Source organism: Aotus nancymaae, unplaced genomic scaffold (assembly GCF_030222135.1).
Source record: "Aotus nancymaae isolate 86718 unplaced genomic scaffold, 86718_ANA_hifiasm-v0.15.2.pri h1tg000008l, whole genome shotgun sequence".
NCBI lineage: Eukaryota > Metazoa > Chordata > Mammalia > Primates > Aotidae > Aotus > Aotus nancymaae.
In genome coordinates this window covers 54,946,255-54,970,392 of record NW_026988419.1, presented here as the reverse complement: position 1 = coordinate 54,970,392, position 24,138 = coordinate 54,946,255, and the positions used below count along the sequence as shown (strand labels likewise).

General features: G+C 34.9%; 1 protein-coding gene across 4 annotated transcripts in view; it reads left to right on the top strand.

The window, feature by feature from the left end:
• ATF2 (activating transcription factor 2) overlaps positions 1 to 22,858 on the top strand; it is a 103,765-nt gene extending 80,907 nt beyond the window's left edge. For 3 of the 4 annotated variants that reach the window (XM_064373336.1, XM_064373334.1, XM_064373335.1), the window contains 2 exons: positions 14,870 to 14,975; positions 20,289 to 22,858. In XM_064373336.1, the coding sequence (XP_064229406.1) occupies positions 14,870 to 14,975; positions 20,289 to 20,515 (333 nt within the window). In that variant the 3' untranslated portion in view covers positions 20,516 to 22,858. The remainder of the gene's footprint in view (positions 1 to 14,869; positions 14,976 to 20,288) is intronic. The other variant, XM_064373337.1, reaches the window with a different exon arrangement.
• Positions 22,859 to 24,138: the final 1,280 nt, after the last annotated feature.

The window sequence follows — 24,138 nt, the reverse complement described above, 5'->3', positions numbered from 1 at the left end:
CCAAAATCGGAACACTTCTCCTCCTACAAGGGAGCACAACTCCCACCAGCAAGGGAACAAGACTGGATGGAGAATGAGTGTGATGAAATGACAGAATCAGCTTTCAGAAAGTGGATAATAAGAAACTTTCGTGAGCTAAAAGAACATGTTCTAACCCAATGCAAAGAAACTAAGAACCTTGAAAAAAGACTTGATGAAATGCTAACGAGAATGGACAACTTAGAGAGGAATGTGAGTGAATTGATGGAGCTGAAAAACACAACACGAGAACTTTGCGAAGCATGCACAAGTTTCAGCAGCCGAATTGACCCAGCAGAAGAAAGGATATCAGAGGTAGACGATCAACTCAATGAATAAAACGAGAAGGCAAGATTAGAGAAAACAGGGTAAAAAGGAATGAACAAAGCCAACAAGAAATATGGGACTATGTGAAAAGACCTAATCTACGTTTGATAGGGGTACCTGAATGTGACGAAGAGAATGCGTCCAAGCTGGAAAATACTCTCCAGGATATTATCCAGGAAAACTTCCCCAACCTAGCAAGGCAGGCCAATATTCAAGTCCAGGAAATACAGAGAACACCACAAAGATATTCCTCTAGAAGAGCAACACCAAGGCACATAATCATCAGATTCACCAGGGTTGAAATGAAGGAGAAAATACTAAGGGCAGCCAGAGAGAAAGGTCGGGTTACCCACAAAGGGAAGCCCATCAGACTCACAGCAGATCTCTCAGCAGAAACCCTACAGGCCAGAAGAGAGTGGGGGCCGATATTCAACATCCTTAAAGAAAAGAACTTTCAACCCAGAATTTCATATCCAGCCAAACTAAGCTTCATAAGTGAAGGAAAAATAAAATCCTTTGTGAACAAGCAAGAACTCAGAGATTTCATCACCACCAGACCAGCTTTACGAGAGCTCCTGAAGGAGGCACTACACATAGAAAAGAACAACCAGAACCAGCCACTCCAAAAACACACAAAATGGTAAAGAGCATCAACACAATGAAGAATCTGCATCAACCAATGGGCAAAACAGCCAGCTAGCATCAAAATGACAGGATCAAATTCACACATAACAATATTAACCCTAAATGTAAACGGACTAAATGCCCCAATCAAAAGACACAGACTGGCAAATTGGATAAAAAGCCAAAACCCATCAGTGTGCTGTATCCAGGAAACCCACCTCACATGAAAGGATACACAAAGGCTCAAAATAAAGGGATGGAGGAAGATTTACCAAGCAAACGGAGAGCAAAAAAAAGCAGGAGTTGCAATTCTCATCTCCGATAAAATAGACTTTAAAGCAACAAAGATCAAAAGAGACAAAGAAGGACATTACATAACGGTAAAGGGATCAATGCAACAAGAAGAGCTAACGATCCTAAATATATATGCACCTAATACAGGAGCACCCAAATACATAAGGCAAGTTCTTAAAGAATTACAAAGAGACCTAGACTCCCACACAATAATAGTGGGAGACTTCAACACACCATTGTCAATATTAGACAGATCAATGAGACAGAAAATTAACAAGGATATACAGGACTTGAACTCGGACCTGGAACAAGCAAACCTAATAGACATTTACAGAGCTCTCCACCCCAAATCCACAGAATATACATTCTTCTCAGCACCACATCACACCTACTCTAAAACTGACCACATAATTGGAAGTAAATCACTCCTCAGCAAATGCAAAAGAACGGAAACCATAACAAACAGTCTCTCAGACCACAGTGCAATCAAGTTAGAACTCAGAATTCAGAAAGCAACCCAGAATCGCACAGCTTCATGGAAAGTGAACAACTTTCTCCTGAATGTAGACTTGATAAACACTGAAATGAAGGCAGAAATACAGATGTTCTTCGAAACCAACGAGAACAAAGACATCACATACCAGAATCTCTGGGACACATGTAAAGCAGTCTCTAGAGGAAAATATATAGCAATAAGTGCCCACATGAGAAGAAAGGAGAGATCTAAAATTGACACCCTATCGTCAAAATTGAAAGAGCTAGAGGAGCAAGATCAAAAAAACTCAAAACCTAGCAGAAGACAAGAAATAACTAAGATCAAAGCAGAATTGAAGGAGATAGAGACACGAAAAACCCTACAAAAAATCAATAAATCCAGGAGCTGGTTTTTTGAAAAGATCAACAAAATAGACAGACCACTAGCCAGACTAATAAAAAAGAAAAGAGAGAATAACCAAATAGATGCAATAAAAAATGATAAAGGGGATATCACCACAGATTCCACAGAAATTCAAACCATCATCAGAGATTATTACAAGCAACTCTATGCACATTAACTAGAAAACCGGGAAGAAATGGATAAATTCCTGGACAGTTGCCTCCTCCCAAGCCTAAACCAGGAAGAAGTCGAAACCCTGAATAGACCAATAACAAGGTCTGAAGTCGAGGCAGCAATTAAGAGCCTACCACCCAAAAAAAGCCCAGGTCCAGAAGGGTTCACAGCCGAATTCTACCAGACATACAAAGAGGAACTGGTACCATTCCTACTGAAACTATTCCAAATAATCCAAAAAGAGGGAATCCTTCTCAAATCATTTTATGAGACCAACATCATCCTAATACCAAAACGCGGCAGAGACTCAACAAGAAAAGAAAACTACAGGCCAATATCCATGATGAACACAGATGCAAAAATCTTCAATAAAATACTGGCAAGCCGACTGCAACAGCACATCAAAAAGCTTATCCACCATGATCAAGCAGGATTCATCCCGGGGATGCAAGGATGGTTCAGTATACGCAAGTCTATAAATGTAATTCACCACATAAACAGAACCAAAGACAAAAACCACATGATTATCTCAATTGATGCAGAGAAGGCCTTCGACAAAATTCAACAGCCCTTTAGGCTAAAAACTCTCAATAAACTAGGTATCGACGGAACGTATCTCAAAATAATAAAAGCTATTTACGACAAACCAACAGCCAATATCATACTGAATGGGCAAAAACTGGAAGCATTCCCTTTGAAATCTGGCACTAGACAAGGATGCCCTCTCTCACCACTCCTATTCAATATAGTACTGGAAGTTCTAGCCAGAGCAATCAGGCAAGAAAAGGAAATAAAGGGTATTCAATTAGGAAAGGAGGAAGTCAAATTGTCTCTATTTGCAGACGACATGATTGTATATCTAGAAGACCCCATCATCTCAGCCCAAAATCTCCTGAAACTGATAAGCAACTTCAGCAAAGTCTCAGGATACAAAATCAATGTGCAAAAATCACAAGCATTTCTATACACCAATAACAGACTTAAAGAGAGCCAAATCAAGAACAAACTGCCATTCACAATTGCTACAAAGAGAATAAAATATCTAGGAATACAACTAACAAGGAACGTAAAGGACCTCTTCAAGGAGAACTACAAACCACTGCTCAACGAAATAAGAGAGGACACAAACAGATGGAGAAACATTCCATGTTCATGGTTAGGAAGACTCAATATCGTGAAAATGGCCATACTGCCCAAAGTAATTTACAGATTCAACGCTATCCCCATCAAGCTACCAATGACCTTCTTCACAGAACTGGAAAAAACCACCTTAAACTTCATATGGAACCAAAAGAGAGCCCGCATAGCCAAGTCAATTCTAAGCAAAAAGAACAAAGCGGGAGGCATCACACTACCGGACATCAAACTCTACTACAAGGCTACAGTAATCAAAACAGCATGGTACTGGTACCAAAACAGAGATATAGACCAATGGAACAGAACAGAGGCGTCGGAGGCGACACAACATATCTACAACCACCCGATCTTTGACAAACCCGACAAAAACAAGCAATGGGGAAAGGAATCCCTGTTCAATAAGTGGTGTTGGGAAAACTGGCTAGCCATATACAGAAAGCAGAAACTGGACCCCTTCCTGACACCTTACACTAAAATTGACTCCAGATGGATTAAAGACTTAAACATAAGACCTAACACCATAAAAACCCTAGAAGAAAACCTAGGCAAAACCATTCAGGACATAGGCATAGGCAAGGGCTTTATGACCAAAACACCAAAAGCATTGGCAACAAAAGCCAAAATAGACAAATGGGACCTGATCAAACTCCACAGCTTCTGCAAGGCGAAAGAAACAGTCAATAGAGTGAATCGGCAACCAAAAGAATGGGAAAAAATATTTGCAGCCTACCCGTCTGACAAAGGGCTGATACCCAGAATTTACAACGAGCTAAAACAGATTTACAAGAAAAAAACAAACAAGCCCATTCAAAAATGGGCGAAGGATATGAACAGGTACTTTACAAAAGAAGACATACATGAGGCCAACAAGCATATGAAAAAATGCTCATCATCACTGGTCATTAGGGAAATGCAAATCAAAACTACATTGAGATACCATCTCACGCCAGTTAGAATGGCGATCATTAAAAAATCTGGAGAAAACAGATGCTGGAGAGGATGTGGAGAAATAGGAACACTTTTACACTGTTGGTGGGAGTGTAAATTAGTTCAACCATTGTGGAAGACAGTGTGGCGATTCCTCAAGGACCTAGAAATAGAAATTCCATTTGACCCAGCAATCCCATTACTGGGTATATATCCAAAGGATTATAAATCGTTCTACTATAAGGACACATGCACACGAATGTTCACTGCAGCACAGTTTACAATAGCAAAGACCTGGAACAATCCCAAATGCCCATTGATGATAGACTGGACAGGAAAAATGTGGCACATACACACCATGGAATATTATGCAGCCATCAAAAACGATGAGTTTGCGTCCTTTGTAGGGACATGGATGAACCTGGAAACCATCATTCTCAGCAAACTGACACAAGAACACAAAAATCAAACACCACATGTTCTCACTCATAGGTTGGTGTTGAACAATGAGAACACAAGGACACAGGGAGGGGAGCACTATACTCTGGGGTCTGTTGGGGGGGAGTGGGGGGGACAGAGGGGGGGTGGGGAGTTGGGGAGGGATAGCATGGGGAGAAATGCCAGATATAGGTGAAGGGGAGGAAGGCAGCAAATCACACTGCCACGTATGCACCTATGCAACAACCTTGCATGATTTTCACATGTACCCCAAAACCTAAAATGCAATAAAAAATAAATAAATAAATAAATAAATAAAATAAAATGAAATAAATTAAAAAGTGAATCTTTCTGTATAATCATAGTTGATGGTAAGAAACCTGCTGTCTTCTTAAAGCTGTCTATAAAGATGTCACCAATATAATTGTCTGTTTAAATGGTTAGGAAACCGTTTTTAGCATCAGACATAGCATTTAACCAAATGTAAATTTTATAATTTAAATTATTTTAAATCTGAAGCAGACGTCTTTCAAGTCTTTATTGTGCTTTGCATATTGACAGAATAGTCTTGCAAAACATTTTTAACGATTTTATTTTAATGATTTAGAAGAAATTTTAAATACAACTTACCACATCACATAGACTTAAAATATATGCTTATCTTCTAGGATTGATTAAGAAATATATTTTATCATTTGTCAATTGATATATACGTAAATTTTTTTTTTTTTTTTTTTTTGAGATGGAGTCTCACTCTATCACCCAGTCTGGAGTGCAGTGGTGTGATCTTGGCTCACTGCAATCTCCACCTCCCAAGTTCAAGTGATTCTCCTGTCTCAGCCTCCCAAGTAGCTGGGATTATAGGTGCACACCACTATGCCTGGCTAATTTTTGTATTTTTAGTAGAGATGGAGTTTCACCACGTTGGCCAGGCTGGTCTCCAACTCCTGACCTCAGGTAATCCACCTGCCTTGGCCTCCCTGTCATGTGTCACTGTGCCCGACCCATCTCTGATCAATTTTTAATCAAGAATGAGTTTCCCAAATTTTTAGAAAACATTTCTGAATAATAAAATGAAATAGACTGTAGGTACCAATTTATACATATACTACCAAAATGGCTATTTTATATCAAGTCTGTTAGAATATTTTTTATTTAAATTTTCAAATGTTATTAACAAAATGATTTAGGTATATGTATTTTTTTCTTTTCTGTTCTTAACTAACAAAATCTTCTGAATGACCTGCTATTTTATAGTTGTGTGACAAAACACAATCACTGTTAGCTTCAGTTGTCTTACCTGTAGAATAGATACAGTAATGTCTGATGGTCTTACTTCTCTGGGTTGTTACATAAATCAGTCAATTCAAGGGTTTCTTCATACAGAATATTTTAACTAGTAACACAAATTTACCATTATTTTCCTTTGTAATATGGCTTATTGTGCCTTATTTAAGAAGTGAAAGTATCTGAAAACTAAGAAGTAGTACATACATTTATGTTATTATTTACAGGGATTTTAAGCTGGTCAAGTTTTCTGCTTTGACCTATGTTAGAGCAATATCAACAGCATTAAATGAGATATTGCTATTTCCTTAGTTATACTTCAGCACTGGTTACTACTATTAGTACTAGTCCTTTATTATTTCAGAAAACCCTGGAAAATCCAGTGTTCAAAAGAAATATAATCTTGACTCCATTTATTTCATATTTTTTCTACCACACAATCTATGATTAAAATGTCATTATTGTAGCAGTGCTTTGTTATACTTCCTAATCTGGGTAAAAGTTTTTTGATTGGAGAAATAAAGATAAGATTTATCATTAGGTAGAAGTTTGCCAACATCATTTTTTGAAGCACGAGACTATTAAATGGAAGACAAATTTAGGAAATCATTAAATTAAGGTCCACTTTTGAACTTGAGTTTAGTTAATACCTCAAATTATGTACAGAACAAGTAAAACCAGTATTTTTAATCATTAAAAATTGAGTGATGGTGGCATCATCTTAGTTTTAGAAATGCATTTTAAAATGGGTGAAATGGTATATTATCAAGGATTTTATTTAAATTACTTCTCCAAAAAAGAAAAAGCATTATATCCACCTACTTAAATTAACCTGGGAAAATATCCATAATATATATATTTCTATGGGCAAAAAGAAAGTTGTTGGAAACAGCCCAAATGTTCATCCAAGATGAATAGATAAACAAGTTGTGGTTTATATGTACAGTGGAATAGTATTCCACCATAAAAAGGAATGAAGTATATGACACAGTGTAGATGAACCTCAAAACATAACGCTAAGTGAAAGAATACAGAACAAAACATCAGACGTTGTATGATTCCATTTATGTAAAACATCCAGAATAAATAAATTCATAGAGAGAGAAGGCATATTGATGGGGGAGGGGGAATAGGGAGAAACTGCTTAGTGGGTAAGGAGTTTTACTTTGAAGTGTTTTGTTACTAGACAGAGGGTGGTAGTTCCACAACATTGTGAATGTACTAAATGCCAGTTTAAACTGATTACCTTTATGTTATATGAATTTTACTTCAATAAATTACAAAACAAAGATCAGTTGCAGCCTAAAAGATATAGCATAATCCTTTGTTATTAATAAAAAGGTTTACAGTTAGACAGATAAATGTATAGGCATAAGAACTGGTACAAAAGTGACTCCCTAAGTATAGGTAACATTTTAGGAATGACATGTACCAAGGTACAAACAACGGTGAGGAAGGAATTGAGAGCATGGATGGTTTGGGAAGAAAGGGTACTTCAATGACGACTTTCTGTTATTGTTTCAAGTCATTATGTTATTTTGACTTTTTGTTGTTTTCTACTTCATTTGTCAAGTAAAATAAAAAGTTTTTTAAAGTGACAGATTTTAGCTTTCAGAGTGTGAAGAATTAACATGCTGTTAATAGATTCAGAGAGAAAATTTTTCATCTGCCAACAGCAAAACTGTTAACTGTTAAGAACAGAATGACTTGTAAAGAAAACTGAATGTCAAAAAAATAATTAAACCCTAATTATATGAAAACATTAATCGATTCTATATTTCCTTGATGATCCTTCATGTGACTTATGGGCTTAGCTGATCGGTGTAATGGGCAGTAATAATGATCCATAGTTTACTTACGTATTTTATATGTAATACAAGGTTTAGCAGGTTTTGAGGTATGATTGTCCATATTTTTACCAAATACATACTAGGCTTTAAAGAAAATATTATTCAACCTTATTGCCACATTCACTGAATTTAATCATGTTTTAGTTTTCCCAAATCATTGCTAAAAGAGCAATTTCATCAACCTATATTAGAGACATTTATGGTAATCTAGACCAAGAATTGAATACTGTTGGTTATAAATTATCGTGGGTTTTTTTTTTTTTTTTTTTTTTTTTTTTGAGATAGAGTTTCGCTCTTGTTGCCCAGGTTGGAGTGCATGGGAGTGCCCAGGCTGAGGCATGATCTCCACTCACTGCAACCTGGCCTTCCGGGTTCAAGCGATTCTCCTGCCTCAGCCTCCCGAGCAGCTGGGATTACAGGCATGCACCACCACACCTGGCTAATTTTGTATTTTTAGTAGAGATGGGGTTTCTCCATGTTGGTCAGGCTGGTCTCAAGCTGCCAACCTCAGGTGACCTGCCCGCCTCCTAAAGTGCTGGAATTACAGGTGTGAGCCACCATGCCTGGCCAATTACTGTATTTTTAAAGTAATATCTGTTTTGTTAATTTTGTTATCTTTTACTTGAAGTGATTTTTACCTGTTTATAGCTTTGTCTTTCAATTATACTCATTATTATGGGGGTTAGTTTTCAATTTATAAATTTAGCCTGTTTCCTTGTAAACAAAAAAGCAGATTCCTTTTCTTTACTAACAGCTTAAGTAGCTGCTTAATAGTTTTTTGTTGTTGTGGATTTGGCTTTTATTTTAGGTTTGGATTTGCAGTTTTTGCCATTAAAAGTAACAGCAAAACATACTTTTAATGGCAAAAACTGCGGTTCCATTTGCACCAACCTAATAACTTAGATACTGCAAAAGGTGTGTGGAATGGAAGCACAATAAATTAATAGAAGCACACTCTTATAGCTAGATATGTGGTAATTACTTACTCATCAGTTAATGATGTGGAAAAGATTTTGTTTATTGGTCCATTGACTTATAGAAAATGATATTAAATCTCTCATTTCTGGTACCAGACAATATTTTATTTCGGTATTTATCACTTGAAATAGGAAAGAATAGCAATAATTGGAATAAACTTTATAATACCTGCTTGTTTTAATTTCTGAATTCTGTGATCTAACAATCTTCCCCTTTTTTCTGCTGAGTTTTTAACTATATTCTAGATGAAAGAAAGGGGTATTAGGGTAGCTGCCATCATCTCATGCATTTTATTCTGAGTTTGAGATCTAGTACTTATTTTTGAAGCCTTTACTAAGAATCTTCCTGAGCCTTTGTTTCTCCGTCAAACTAATAAGTACTATTATGAAAAGCAACTGAAATAAGGTAAAGTGTTGTAACTATACTGTGCAAGTGCTAGTTATTTTTCATTCTGTCATTATGCACCTACTGTGGGCAAGGCATATTATTAGATATGAGTAACAGCGAAAAAGACATTGTCTTTGCACTTACAGAATTTGTGGTCTAGCAGAGGAGACAGACATGAAACAAGTAATTATAAGTGTGAGAATAGGAGAGGGGGTCATTCCCATTCATTTTGCAAAGTGTTTCCAAAATATTTTGTATCTCTAGTGAGAACTCTCACCTTTTTTTCTGTTAAAAATATAAATTTTTTAGAAACTAGTTTGTTTTCACGTGCAAGGTTTTACATTCCACAATAACTCTTGGAACTCTGTGGAGGGAATCTTGATACTTACTGTATTTTGTGAGGATTAAACATTTAAAAAATTTGTAGCAATGAGAAATTCCACAAAATGAACTATTCAATACTGTTTCTTTAATTTTGGGGGTAATGGCTGAAGTAGAAAGTCAGAGATCATAAATTTGTGGAATACCTGATATTCATGGCCAAATATCAATAAAAGTTTTGATTGATTAATCAGTTGGCTATCGTGTGATGATTTCAGCAGGCTGATTTATATTACATAGACAATGTACGAAAAATTTGTTTGCTGTCATGTAATTAACCTTTGAGTAGCCATATTATTAGAGTAGAGCAGGGATACAGATAATGACAAAATAATTTACATTAGATTTTAGACCAGAATAATAATTTGATATCTGTTCCATCTTCCCAAATATGTTTTACTTTGACAAAGTGATAATTTCTCACATATGAATGGCACTTTTACATTTTTATATCCCTTATTCATCTTCAGAATGACCAAGGAAGATAATTAACATATCCTACAAGTATACTGACCCACAAATAGTAGATAGTACAGGCCGAAGGACTTTGGAGGTTGAATCCAATTAAGATCTAGTCTAAAATAATCCACAGAATAGATAGTAGAGGTGTACATTTTTTTTCATTTAATATTAAGTCTTTTTGTGACTGAGCATCCCCTTGATATTTACTTTGGCTTAAGCAAACTGGTTTTGTGTGTCTGTATAATCTCTCTTTTTTTTACATTCTCAGGTCTGTGTATAGAAACTTTAGGAATCTTCACATTATATTTATGTAGTAGTCCCTTCTCTCTTTCTACCTGTCTTCTGATCTTTCTTCATAGAAAAATTTCAGAATTAAAATCATGATTTATGCAACCATCTTATCTGAATAGTAATGAATCATGCCTATCTTTATTTTTAAGAATACAGTATTTTCTTTATACATGTGTATATGAGACTAAAATTCTTGAATGCTTGGAGTAGTTTGTTGAATTTACTATATCATAAATGAGGCCAGGAACAGTGGTTTATGCCTGCAGTTCCCATACTTTGGAAGCCCGAGGCAGGTGGATCACTTGAAGCTAAGAGTTCAAGACCAACCTGGCCCACATGGTGAAACCTCATCTCCACTACTGACTTAGAAGCCACCCAGCTTTCACCACTTCTGACTAATTCAGTTATAAAACCTGTACCTGCATGAGCATCCTATTTCCAACCCCTGCTTGACCTGGTCTCCACCACTAGCATAAGCTTATATTTATTAGGGCTATACAGCTCAGCTAATCCACTTTTTCAAGGCTTGGCCTACCCTCATGCCTAACCTGCACTCCAGCTATATTTGCTTTGAAGCATTTCTTTCAGTCCCAATTCCTAGCCAGTAATTGTATCTCATTTGCTGCTTTTAGTCTAGTGGTGATACCATCTTTTAATGAAATCGACTACTAGAGTACAGTAATAAAATTAAACAATTATATTTAATTTGTAACCTCTCATCCAAAAGTCACTTTTGAGCTTCAGGATCATCATTAGGAAAATATGTTGTGCAGACCTTGAATTTGTTGGTTTATTTCTTACCATTTCTGCCATTTAAAAGATGTAGCAGAAAAAAATGACTTTTAATTTTGGATAAATATAATTTATAGCATGCTTGTATATTATACCTTTTAGATACATGCAAATTTACATATAAGAATGTGCAAAGTTTTTTAAAGAAAAAAGAGTAACAGAAATTAAAGCATAAAAGAATGTGCAAAGATTTTAATTTCTTCTTCTTGGCCTTTTCCATTGTTTCCACCAAGTTGATGTCAATTAAAATTCAGTTAGCACAAATATACATTGTAACAAGAATCAAGTGCTGTACCTCTTCAGCCCTTAATGTTCATTAACCATTCCTAGCTAGTGGCGTCTTCACATAGATATGTTAATAGACCAGATAGTCTAGTTAGATCAACATCTAGAATACCACCAACAGTTATATTTGAAATACAGAAATTGATGTCCCATTCATGAGTTTCAGACCTGCCTATTTAAAGAGATAATTTGTGTGTGTGTGTATATATGTGTATATATTTTATTTTATTTATTTATTTTTTGAGACTGAGTCTCACTCTATAGCCCAGGCTGGAATGCAGTGGCGCAACCTCTACCTCTTAGGTAAGCAGTTCTCCTGCCTCAGCCTCCCAAGTAGCTGGGATACAGGCACGTGCCACCACACCCAGCTAAATTTTGTGTTTTTAGTAAAAACAGGGTTTCACCATGTTGGTGAGGCTGGTCTTGAACTCCTGACCTCAAGTGATCTGCCCACCTCAGCCTTCCAAAGTGCTGGGATTACAGGCATGAGCCACCATGCCCGGTCTATATTTAAATAAATTATTTTATATCAATTAGATAGCTAACACATAACACTTTCAGTACTTTTATTACATATAGCATTTTGTTTCATAACATGGTTTATTATGAATGTATAGACTTTTAAGAGAGAAGGCATTTGTGAATTTTAGAGTTCTGAAATTGAGGTGATACTATATAATATGCCAGTTTTCATAACTGAGAAAATTAACAGTATAGCTGTATCAGTGAGATTATTGGTATAAAGGATAAAATTCGGACCTCTGACCAGATTCATATTATTTAAGCTTTTTCATTTCACCTTCTTTGATATTTTTTACCTCCTAGACATAGAATCACATGGTCCTCTCTAAAGTATGTCTGTCTACTGGGTCCATACCAGGTAATGTGCTATGCTCTGGGGATACAAAGAAATAAGTATGTTCTGCCTTCAAGAAATTCCCAGTCTGGTAGAGGTAGCAAACAAGTACACCAAAAGTTACAATCCATTGTGATAAGTACTATGGAAGAGATGTATGTATGTATGTATATGTATGTATGTATGTATATACACACAAAAGTATATGGCTGTGGGAATACAGAAGTAGGCACCTAACTTCTAAATGCAGTCTAAACTGTACTGAGTTGACGCTTAAAGATAAATAAAATATTTAGCAACTCAAGAGAGGATAAAGACAACAGTATGTATTTAGCTAGCAATTTAAAATTGTTATTTTTGTAAGTCAAAACGTATTGGTTATTTCATATGGTTCAAACTAATGTGAAGGCAACAAGAGTATGAGAGGCTTGAAGCATTAGCAGTGTTTGGTGTTAAAGGATAGAGTATATTGGAAGAGCAGTGAGAGTTGAAAATCATTATGGTCACCATTACCATATTATTAAAGATTGTATATTTTTTACTAAGAGTAAATATTCAGCCCATTTCCTTTTACAGGATTTAATGAGAGAAACTAATAGACATCAGTCTCAAAATGAAGCTGACAGAATGTGGTAATATATATTGGACAGTATACATTGGATTATTCATAACATGGTTTCATCAATAGTGTTATTAATAATGAGCTATAATTGGCAGTATTGACACCAGTTGCAGAAGGAGTTTTCTAAATGACAGCTTATCTTTTCAAGCAAAACTATTATAAATTTTACCTTTTGTGCTTTGATTACTGTCTACCCATTCTTGCCTCAAATATAGTATTCTAAATAATTTAACCTTTTAATTAATGGTTTAGAGTTATTATGAGCATCAATTTTGTTCTGTACTTAAGTACAGTGATGTAGTTCATTGTTATTGGGGTGTGAGGAACTGTTTGACCCAACAGACTTGGCTTTAGATTACTTAACTTTTATTCTTTTGATTTTTATGTTTTGTTATTTGTCACTTAAGGAGGCCTAAGTCTGCAAAATTATTTTATTTATTTTTTTGAGATGGAGTCTCACTCGTCACCAAGGCTGGAGTACAGTGGTTCTATCTCACTTCATTGCAGCCTCTGCCTCCTGGATTCAAGTGATTCTCCTGGCTCAGCCTCCCAAGTAATTGAGATTACAGACACCTGCCACCATGACCAGCTAATTTTTGTATTTTTAGTAGAGATAGGGTTTCACCATGTTGGTCAGGCTGGTCTCAAACTTGTGACCTCAAGTGACCCACCTGCCTTGGCCTCCCAAAGTTCTGAGATTACAGGCATGACCCATTGTGCCATCCTACTAAATTATTTTACTTTCAGCTTTCTGGCTAAGAAACAAGGTAGAAAATGTCGTGCCTCAGCTTTTATGTACACCTGTTTACTATATTTTCTAATTTACTTTTTGGTTCATGGATGAAATCTGAATGGTTACAGTTATTTTAAGTCCAAGTAGGTAGAGATATTTGTAAATTAAGAATTTTTTATGTTACCAGTTTATTAAATTAATATTATTTCTAACTCTTGAGTATTGGTAATGATCACTGACTTATGTGTTTTTAATATTTGGGCTAACTCAAAGGAATTAGTCGGACCTGCTCAATTTGGAACTTTTTCCCAGATTAGGGTATCCCAAACAATGGCTGAAGGTACTCATTCTGAGGAGTAGGACAAATCTCCATTGACTTATCAGATTTAAATTTAGATGTGTACAGATTGCCTGTGTCAAAGGCAACTAAGCCATTTAAATATTATATCTAGTTTCATTGGTTTCAGTGTCCAAAGAGTACCTTGCAGTGAATTTTAGGTATCCATGGTTCTTTAGTTATTTTGGTTTTCCCTGTGGAGCTTTTCATTTTTTTTTTTCTGTTTCTTTTTTTTATTATTATTGTTAGGTTTTGGGGTACATGTGAAGAACATGCAAGATTGTTGCATAGGTACACACGTGGCAGTGTGATTTGCTGCCTTCCTCCCCCTGTGGAGCTTTTCTTGGTTTCTAGGAAACTAGAAACTTGCTTAATTGAATTTCTTAGATGAATTTTTCATTTTTAAGTGAATGAAATCAGTGAAAATTCATCCTGACTCCCTTGATATTTTTAAATAATCAAAAAGCATGTAACATATATAAAATGAAAATACCTTCACCAGGTTACCTGTAATAACATAAGAAGTCCCAAGGCAAATGGAAACAATTTCAAAATATGCTATCCCGTTGTGGCATTATTTAAATTTTTATTCAATTTATAGCTTTTTAATAAATGCTAAAATATAAAAGCTGCCATATACTGATTAGACATATTTAATCAGCATATTTCCTTTGTTTTTTAGTGTTCTTCCAGTGATATCCAATTTTCATACTTTAATCCTTGCTTATTTTAAACAGTTAAAAATATGTGTAGTCTGAAACTGGTAAGGTACATAAGTTGTTTCTTCTCCAGAGTGAAGTCACCCTGCTGAGAAATGAAGTGGCACAGCTGAAACAGCTTCTTCTGGCTCATAAAGATTGCCCTGTAACTGCCATGCAGAAGAAATCTGGCTATCATAGTGAGTAATGTTCCATTACCTATAGCCTTAGGCTACATCAGTGAAATACTGCCAGAGTAAACTGAGCTACCGCTTTAAAAATGGAGACTACAGTTCTAATATTGAAAATTAAATATCAGAATTTCTATAAGGTTATTATAGAATGCAGTAGAGAGGTATTTTTTTTAGAATCTAGAGAGTTTGAGTTTTCTTGTTTCTAGCTTTTTTCCCTAGGCATTACTATAGATCAACAAAATGTGTTAGCTAATACTTTAAAATACACTGTAAGTACTGATGATATTTTGTTCATCTTCTCAGGGTAACACTTTGTCTTAGATTGACAGGGTGAAACACTACTTTTTTCCCAGGCTCTATTCAGTAATGATGAGATTTTTCTTTTTAAAATGAGATGACTGCACTTAACAATATATAATATCTTTTTACGGTATCAGACCCTATTGTTTTTTTCTTAGATAATGTCAGCATTGTGTAATGTTTTTATTGTTGTAAACCTTTATATTGAGACATCTAGGTAGTTATAAAAATGCTAAAATGGGAACAGTACTTAAATTATCTGCTTATAAGTTTCCTCCTAAATGTTTTCCCAAAGAATAAGATTCTTTTGTTTTCAGAATTTTAGAGGTTAGTTGTGCCTTTTCCTTTTTGCAATGTCCTTCTTTTTTGATAAGATACACAGTGTTGGAACCAGCTGTTACTCTTGAATAAATAGCCAATTTTGTCCATAGTACACAAATTTGTAACAAATAATAGAGTTGGGAATGTATTAGGCAACATTTATAATGTATAACCCACAGCTTTTGTCTTTACGATTTAGTGATATTTCAGGATATTTGTAAATGTGAAGATTGTTTCAACCATATGTATCCACTTCATTTTAATTTGCCAGTGTCAGTAATTCAAAAGAAAGAAACATTTTGTATTGGATGCAAACAGTTCCTCAGGTGCTCACGATAAAACTTAATGGCCACCATCTTTACTTGTAGTCATTGTAAGCAGTTTCATCAGAATGGGCAATATTTTTTAATTTAAAAGATTCTGTAGATTTAGCAACTCTCAATTGCCATATATATTTAGAATGCTGATTTTTGTGAGTTTTGAGCATATAAATCTTGGTTATTTGATATCTAGTAATTTTGACAGGATGGTGAAACACATTGTGGAGTAAATTGGAACCATATAGAAATATGTTTGGGATTTATATTAACAATGATTGCTTCAGGGATTAGGCCATTATGGTCCCCATCTGACTTAACAACATAATTTCCTATAGAAGCTACTGAGTTCAGCATTTATGCATATGTGATTTTCTTAACAAGAAATCTCTCTTGAATTTCGATAGTTTAAAAGGAAACAAATGATTTTATAAAATTAGAAGGAAATTAACTGGCCTTTTAAATTGTATGCAGTTCAAAATTACCTGTAATTTTTAAATCTTTGATAATTTATTAGATAATCCCAGCAGTTTTAACTCTATTATCCAGGCACTGTATGCCCAGCAGATGCAAACCAGTTATTCATTTTGACAATCGATTTACAAAGATATTTTAAGGGTATAGATGTGTGGGTTTATATACTGTATATTTAAATAAAATGAAAATCTAGATTAATACATTTTTAGTAAATAATACAAGTTAGGAGAATATACAAAATGAATAGGATATTTTTGTTGTTTGGAAATACTCCTATCTTTATTCCTATCTAGTCATATAGATAATCAAATTAACTGAAATATAGTTCTACCATAAAATTACTTCTCTTCAGCTCTTAGGAGATAATTGGATTTTGTAGAAATTTTTAAGTAATTTATATTTTCAAATTTGAAATCTTTGAAATAAGTATGACTTCTCTGTTGTATGATAGTAAAAACATACAGAGATTGACTTAAGTAAATACCTTTGAAACATTTACAAATTTACACTCTTCATTATGTCATACCACACAGCTCTTGCTAACAATGGTGAGTTGTAATACTAGCTAAATCTTTAAAAGCATTCATGAATCAAAACTAACATTTAGTAGAAATTAAGGAACATTACAAAATCTGGTAAGTAAAGCAGAAAGTACAAAGTCACAGCCATAGTGTCTGTCCCACCCAGTTTTAGCACTGAAAGTCCCACTTTCTAGGAAGACCCCTCAGTCATGGGAAAACCTTGACAGTTAGTCACCCCAACAGTTAAGTAACATAAAACCTGAATGAAAATAGTAAGAGTACATTTTAAATATTTGGGTTCCATGAAGAATAAAAAACAAAAGTGATCTTATTGCCATGAATTCATATTCTTTAGATCTGGGCATAAAGTTGTATTATAATTGTCTCTATAATTATAAATGGGAAGAAAAGCTTCTTGGGGCCTAATCAACGATGAATACTTTCATTATTGAAAATATGTATGGGCCAGGCACAGTGGCTTATGCCTTGTAATCCCAACACTTCAGGAGGCCAAGGTGGGAAGATTGTTTGAGCTCATGCGTTCAAGACCAGTCTGGGTGAAATAGCGAGGCCTATCCCTACAAAAAATTAAAATAAAGTAAAAAATAAAGTTTAAAAAAGCCAGGCACTTTGGCACACCCCTACAGTCCCAGCTACTTGGAAGGCTAAGGCAAGAGGATCACTTGAGCCCAAGAGTTCAAGGCTGCAGTGGGCCATGATCATGCCATAGTACTCCAGCCTGGAAGACCCTATCTCAAAAAAGAAAAATTTGTGGACATAGGTAGAGAACTTTCAAGATAACTGAACTGCCAAACAGCTGGTTTCTTTTAGCTTAGGTAGAGCTGTAAGTGGCTCTTTGAGTACAGCATGGTTTTCTGTATCTTTCTAGTGTTGTGATTCCACCAGTGATTTTCTCCCCTCACTTAGAACTAGACATAGGTGCAATATATCACATTGTAAAGGTATTTGATGTGTATGTAAGATTTATAATTACATAGGTATGAGTACTTGATTCTTTGTACTGCCTAAAGATTTGCTTTACCTAATTCTGAAAGTCTGTAGGTAAGCATTCATCCCTTATAATTTACTGTTTTATTTTGCGTCGTTGCCTTCCAGTATGTATTTAGATTTCCTTATACCACTTATCACAGATCAGCCTCTTTATTTTTAAAAGCTGGTGTATCCCTTCAATTCAACATCCATGGAAAGCTCAGCCTGTTCTTTTAAAGAATAGTGATGAAATAAACAGATAGCTTTTTAGTATTTCCATCACTTAAACTGTCATTGCCAGTGTTTTGTTTCCTTTGTACATGTGGCGATTGTATTAGCTATTTAAATAACTGAATTATAAATGTTTTATAACATTCATTATTGCTTGATCAGAAAAGTAGGAGGGAAGGAGTGGGGCACTAGTTGAGAAACTATGTATTGGGTGCTATGTTCAGTATTTTGGTGATAGGTTCAATAGTAGCCTAAACCCCAGTATTCCACAATATACTCATGTAACACACCTGCATACGCACCATCTGAATCTATAATTTTTTTTAAAAAAAATTCTGTTTTATATAATTTTAAAAGAATTACTACTTCTGGTGGTTGGTTTTTTTTTTTTTTAAATTGTATCTTGAGGTCAAGTATCCAGGGGTATGGTTTTGATTGATAGCATGTTATAGAGAACACAGGGTTCCACCTCATTAATGTATTTTAAAACTTACTTTTCAAAAATGCATGGATTTGAAGGCAGGTGTTGCAAAATTCTATAAAAACTATATTTTAGACAATGCACAAAATTAATATTTTTTAGCTAAAGTTGATACTACCAGGTATCCTCCCTCCATCTTCTAAATTGCAAATCATAGGCTGAGTCATACTTCATAAGATATCCACAATTTTTTACTAATTGACTTTCAGAATGGGCATCTGGCCATCAGTAAGCAGGCCAACATACATTCTCAGATTTGATTTTAAAATCCTACTTATTGTCACTTCTAAACACTGAATAAAAAAAGTTTTAATGCCAAGTGAAAAAAGCAAGGTACAAAAGAATACATCCAGTGTGATACTGTTTTTAAAATGTTTAAAAATAAACAAAGCTGAGCTATATTGCTTAGAGATACATACCTATGTGGTAAAACTACAAAGAAAAAGAGAATGGTTAAAGAAATGTCAGACTTTGGGAGGCCGAGGCGGGTGGATCACGAGGTCAAGAGATCGAGACCATCCTGGTCAACATGGTGAAACCCCGTCTCTACTAAAAATACAAAAAATTAGCTGGGCATGGTGACGCGTGCCTGTAATCCCAGCTACTCGGGAGGCTGAGGCAGGAGAATTGCCTGAACCCAGGAGGCGGAGGTTGTGGTGAGCCGAGATCGTGCCATTGCACTCCAGCCTGGGTAACAAGAGCGAAACTCCATCTCAAAAAAAAGAAAAAGAAAAAGAAATGTCAGAACGGTGATTACCTTTGGGAAGGACAGGAACCTCCAGGAAGCAGAAGTGTTAATGGCAATGTGTTCTCTCTTAAGTTGGGGACTGGGTTCACAGATGTTCATGTTATCACTGTTCCTCATAACTTACATGTACTACAAATATTTGTGTATGTTATCTATATCAAATTTTCACTAAATGAAATTACTGGATTCTCTTCTATTCAAATAAGGGTGTGAGAGACTTGTCCAGGTCTAACTTTTGCAGGTTTATTTTCATAAATATTTAGAATGCCCTTTCCTGAATATCTTTTCATTTGCAGTGTTTAGAGTTTTCTATGGATTTTTATTTGAATCCCAATTTATTCATGCAACTATAACAGCTGGTGGCATTTAAATTCTAAATATTGCCTATTCTCATATGTATGCATCATTAGAATCAGGTGTTATAATCATCCATGGCTGCAATAGATGGAAAATCAGCCAGAATAAATATAGTTCTAGAAAATGCAGAGGGAATAATTTGAAGATATAATTTGTACGCAAGAATTCATTTTGTTTATGCATGTGGTTATAAATTTTTATCTTTTAATAAGAATGACATGTAGGCCAACCACACTGTTTGTTAAATGTGATGCTTAATGTTTGATTGTATCTATAAGAGCCTGTCTTCCAAACTCTACCTCATTTTCTTTAACACTATTTAGCAAATATTTCTTCAGCTCTATTTCATAAGGCAGTGGGCACCCAGATGTTTTCATATGCATGGTTGTGCCTTCTTTTGACCTGTTGCAGGTAAAATTGCCTACTTCATGACCTGTACTCAATTCCTGTAATACCAACTTGTCTAAACAGTTTTGTAAGATACTTTCTAACTTTTTACTCTGTATATTGCCTCAGCATAATAGTATATTCTTACAGATTTTAAGAAAATGAATAATTTTTCTTTTTTCCACTCAGCTGCTGATAAAGATGATAGTTCAGAAGACATTTCAGTGCCGAGTAGTCCACATACAGAAGCTATACAGCATAGTTCGGTCAGCACATCCAATGGAGTCAGTTCAACCTCCAAGGCAGAAGCTGTAGCCACTTCAGTCCTCACCCAGATGGCGGACCAGAGTACAGAGCCTGCTCTTTCACAGATCGTTATGGCTCCTTCCTCCCAGTCACAGCCCTCAGGAAGTTGATTAAAAACCTGCAGTACAACAGTTTTAGATACTCATTAGTGACTTCAAAGGGAAATCAAGGAAAGACCAGTTTCCATTTATGCGAAATCTGTGGTTGTAAATTTTTTTTTTACTTGAAATTAAATTTGGCTCTAAAGTTGGTGTAGCAGCAGTTGATCAGACTGAAAAACAGTTTTTAGTCTCTGGAAAAAGACTGATTTTGCTTTTTTTTATATATATAAATATTGTTAGATTTATTAATTTTTCTGTGCTCAGTGTATAAATTGTATTATAATTCATTGTGGTTTATTTCACTTTTAATTTGCTGGTGTTTTAATAAATGGGGGTGTTACTGAATCTTTCTTCCCACTTCCATTTCTTTTGACCACCCCTTAACCCTCAACTGTGATGGTAGTAGTATTATCATTTATACCAAAGTTCTCATAGTCCCTATTGACTTTGTAATGTTAACGGAGTCATAAAGCACTAGGCAAGAGAAAGAAATTTGCTTTTAATCTTTTTGCCTTTTATTTTGCACATTATGCAAAAGGAAAAACATTAAAGAACACTTTTTTTTAAGTGAGTGAAAACATGGTAAAGACATACAGTGCTTTTATGCACATTGTTAAGCTAAACCAAGGTCATTTATAATAATGCATTTTCCTTTTTTATTTAAGATTTTAAGTAAATTTTAGAATTTTCAGCATTTCAAAAACGATTTTATTTTTCAAGTCTTAAATTCAGTATTTTACACTTATGTTTTGAGGCTAAAAAATATGAAATTATATAATGTACGATACAGGGTTATCAAATATCTAATAATTTTTTAAATTAGCTCTTGTTTTTGTTTTTTTATTGTTTTTGCAGATTTCAGGTTACAAACTGCAAAGTTTATGCATAATTAAGTATGGTATGGTTGCCAGAAAAGCCTACAATTACTGCTTAGAAAATTTAAGACTGTTTACCCCCATTGTCTTGTACTTGCGAGCTAACTTGTACTTAATTCTTGTGAAAGCACTGTCATCTTTTAGTAGCAAATTTTGATAATGTTTCTTGTGGAAAAAAATCAGTATCTATCTTTAGAACAATGTAATTATAATGTGGGAAGTGTGCATGAGGGAGAGAGAGTGTGTGTGTGTGTGTCTGTGTGTGGGTGTGTATGTGTGTCTTTCAATAGTTTATGCCAGCAATCTTTGCTTGAATGTTTAATGATGCCTTCAGTGTGATGCTGGCCAATAGATGATTGCAGTTTAAAATGTCATTATTGTGCAGGCTTGGATAACTAACATTCCATGATGTAGCTTGTTTCTGATGAGATGATTGTAGGTACACTTTTCTCATTATCCGGTCATTTGTGGGATACTTAGTTTTCTAATGTGCCATTATCTATTTTTATTCTGCAGTTATGTTCAAAATACAGTACATATTTTAAAATAGAATAAATTGTTAAACATAAAATTTTAAAAGTAGTAGATGTGTGTAAGAAAACTTTGTAAAATAGTATGAGTCCTACCCAGTAGCAACTTCTGGCATTCAAGCAGGATTCCATTATGTAAATATCTGTAATGCATTTATAATAAGTTGTGTAGTTTGTCCTGCATCCATACTACACTATTTGCTAAAGTCTCAGTGCCATCTCCTAATGAGACTGACATTTTAAAAGTCTGTATGGAATATCCTTGTTAATTCAAGGAAATATCTCACCTGCCTAAGTTCCAAACTGGGAAACATTCAAATTATATAAATGACATTTCAGGACTTTATGTATGAAGATAATGGGAATTTTATTGTTTAGCTTATTAAAATGAGAGCATTTTTATTTGACAATTCTTCTAAAATTTTTAATTTTTAACTAATTTCATTATTTTAAAGTAATTTCAAATCATTCTGAAATGATTTTGACATTATTTCTAAGGAGTTATCTCAAAGGCACAAAATATGAATTCTGCAAGAAGGCTATTTTTTATTGTAGTTTGAATGGGTTAGGAAAAGCCTCAATTTTTCACTCTAAGTCCTTTGGTGCATTTTTCTTTCATCTTATTACTTATGCAAGTTAAATTCTTTGGTAACAGAATTCTTGCAACTGTAAAATAAAACTACATAGATATAAGAAGTCATGTAAACGGTTAACAAGCTTACCAAGGTTAGCAAAACTTTCATTGTAAATCAATCTGTACTGAGCAAATAAAAATCATTCTTAGTTGTATAAACACAAATTCCATTTTGACTTTCAGGATGTCATACTACTTCTGTACCTAGCATTTTCAGTCCTTATATTTGCAATGTTACACAAACTGTACTATTTTCTTTTATGTGCAGTTTGCATGAGTAAACCATCAGAGAATAAATTCTATCTTTAAATTATGTTCATAATTTGCTTGTTCTTACCTTTCCTTCATGAAGTAACATCACCTGATAATGATTTTTTTTTTCTTTCAGGACATTTATTACCTGAGACGAACCTGAATTCTTTCTAGTTCTCTGATCAAATTCATTCATTCCTTTTAACTGCAGGGTACTCAGGCCTTGTTCCTATTTGCACTCACTTTGCATCCCATTCATATATAATGAATTATATAATTCATATGTAATTCCCCACACCCCTGAACTTTAGCCACAGATCCACCTGCCTTTGGCATCCCTTGGTGACAGCCTGACAAAACGTCTGAAACAAAACATGTCCAACACTGAACTGCTAAACAGCTCACCCTACCCTCAAACATATTCCTCACACAAACTTTCATGAGTCAATTGGTGACAACACAATTCTTCCAGTTGCTTAAGCTGGAACAACCTAGTTGTCACCCTTGATTTTCTTTTTCTTAGCCTACATTCAACCCATCAGGAAATACTATTTCCTTTACCCTCGAAACAATCCAGAATTCAACCACATCCTCACGATTTATACTGCTTTCATCCTGATCTGTGCCTTTATGATTCCTCATCCAGTTAATGTACTTGCTTCATAAATGTCTTTTCACTTTCACCCCTGCCCACCACAACCCATCCTCAATACAGCAGCCAGAGTGAGGCTTTTAAAGCCTTTTTCAGGTTACAACACTGCTCTGCCTACAGTCTTGGTGTGGCTCACCTGTTTCACTCAGAGCTTGAAGATGGCCCACAAAGCCCAAAAATGATCTGTTCCCCATCCCATCCCATTGTGTCTCTGACCTCATCTGCCACATTGTTTTGTCAGTGAATGTTTAAGTGCTACTAGGTGCCAGAGGTTGCTCTAGGCACTGGAAGTAACACAATGGCCAAAAAAAAAAAATCTTTGCTTTGTGGAGGCTACATTCTAAAGAAGGTGGGAGGATGTTGGGAAATACAATCAACAAATAAGTCAATTATGTGTTATTTTAGAAGTGGTACATGCTAAGTGAAGAAGCAGACTTATACCAGTTTTGCTGAAGAGCAATGAATGGAGTGACTGTTTTAGTTATATCTGTAAGATATGACCAATCTAAGGAGACACATGGCTATTTTTTTCTTTTATACTTCTGATTATTGTATTACACATGGCTATTTTTTAACAAACATTCTACCAATGTGCTTAAGGTAGATTATGTGATAGAAGATAAAAAGTTTAATGAAGACAAGCTGATGTATTTCTGTAACAGGTCAACAAATGAGTGGTGGTTTAAAAG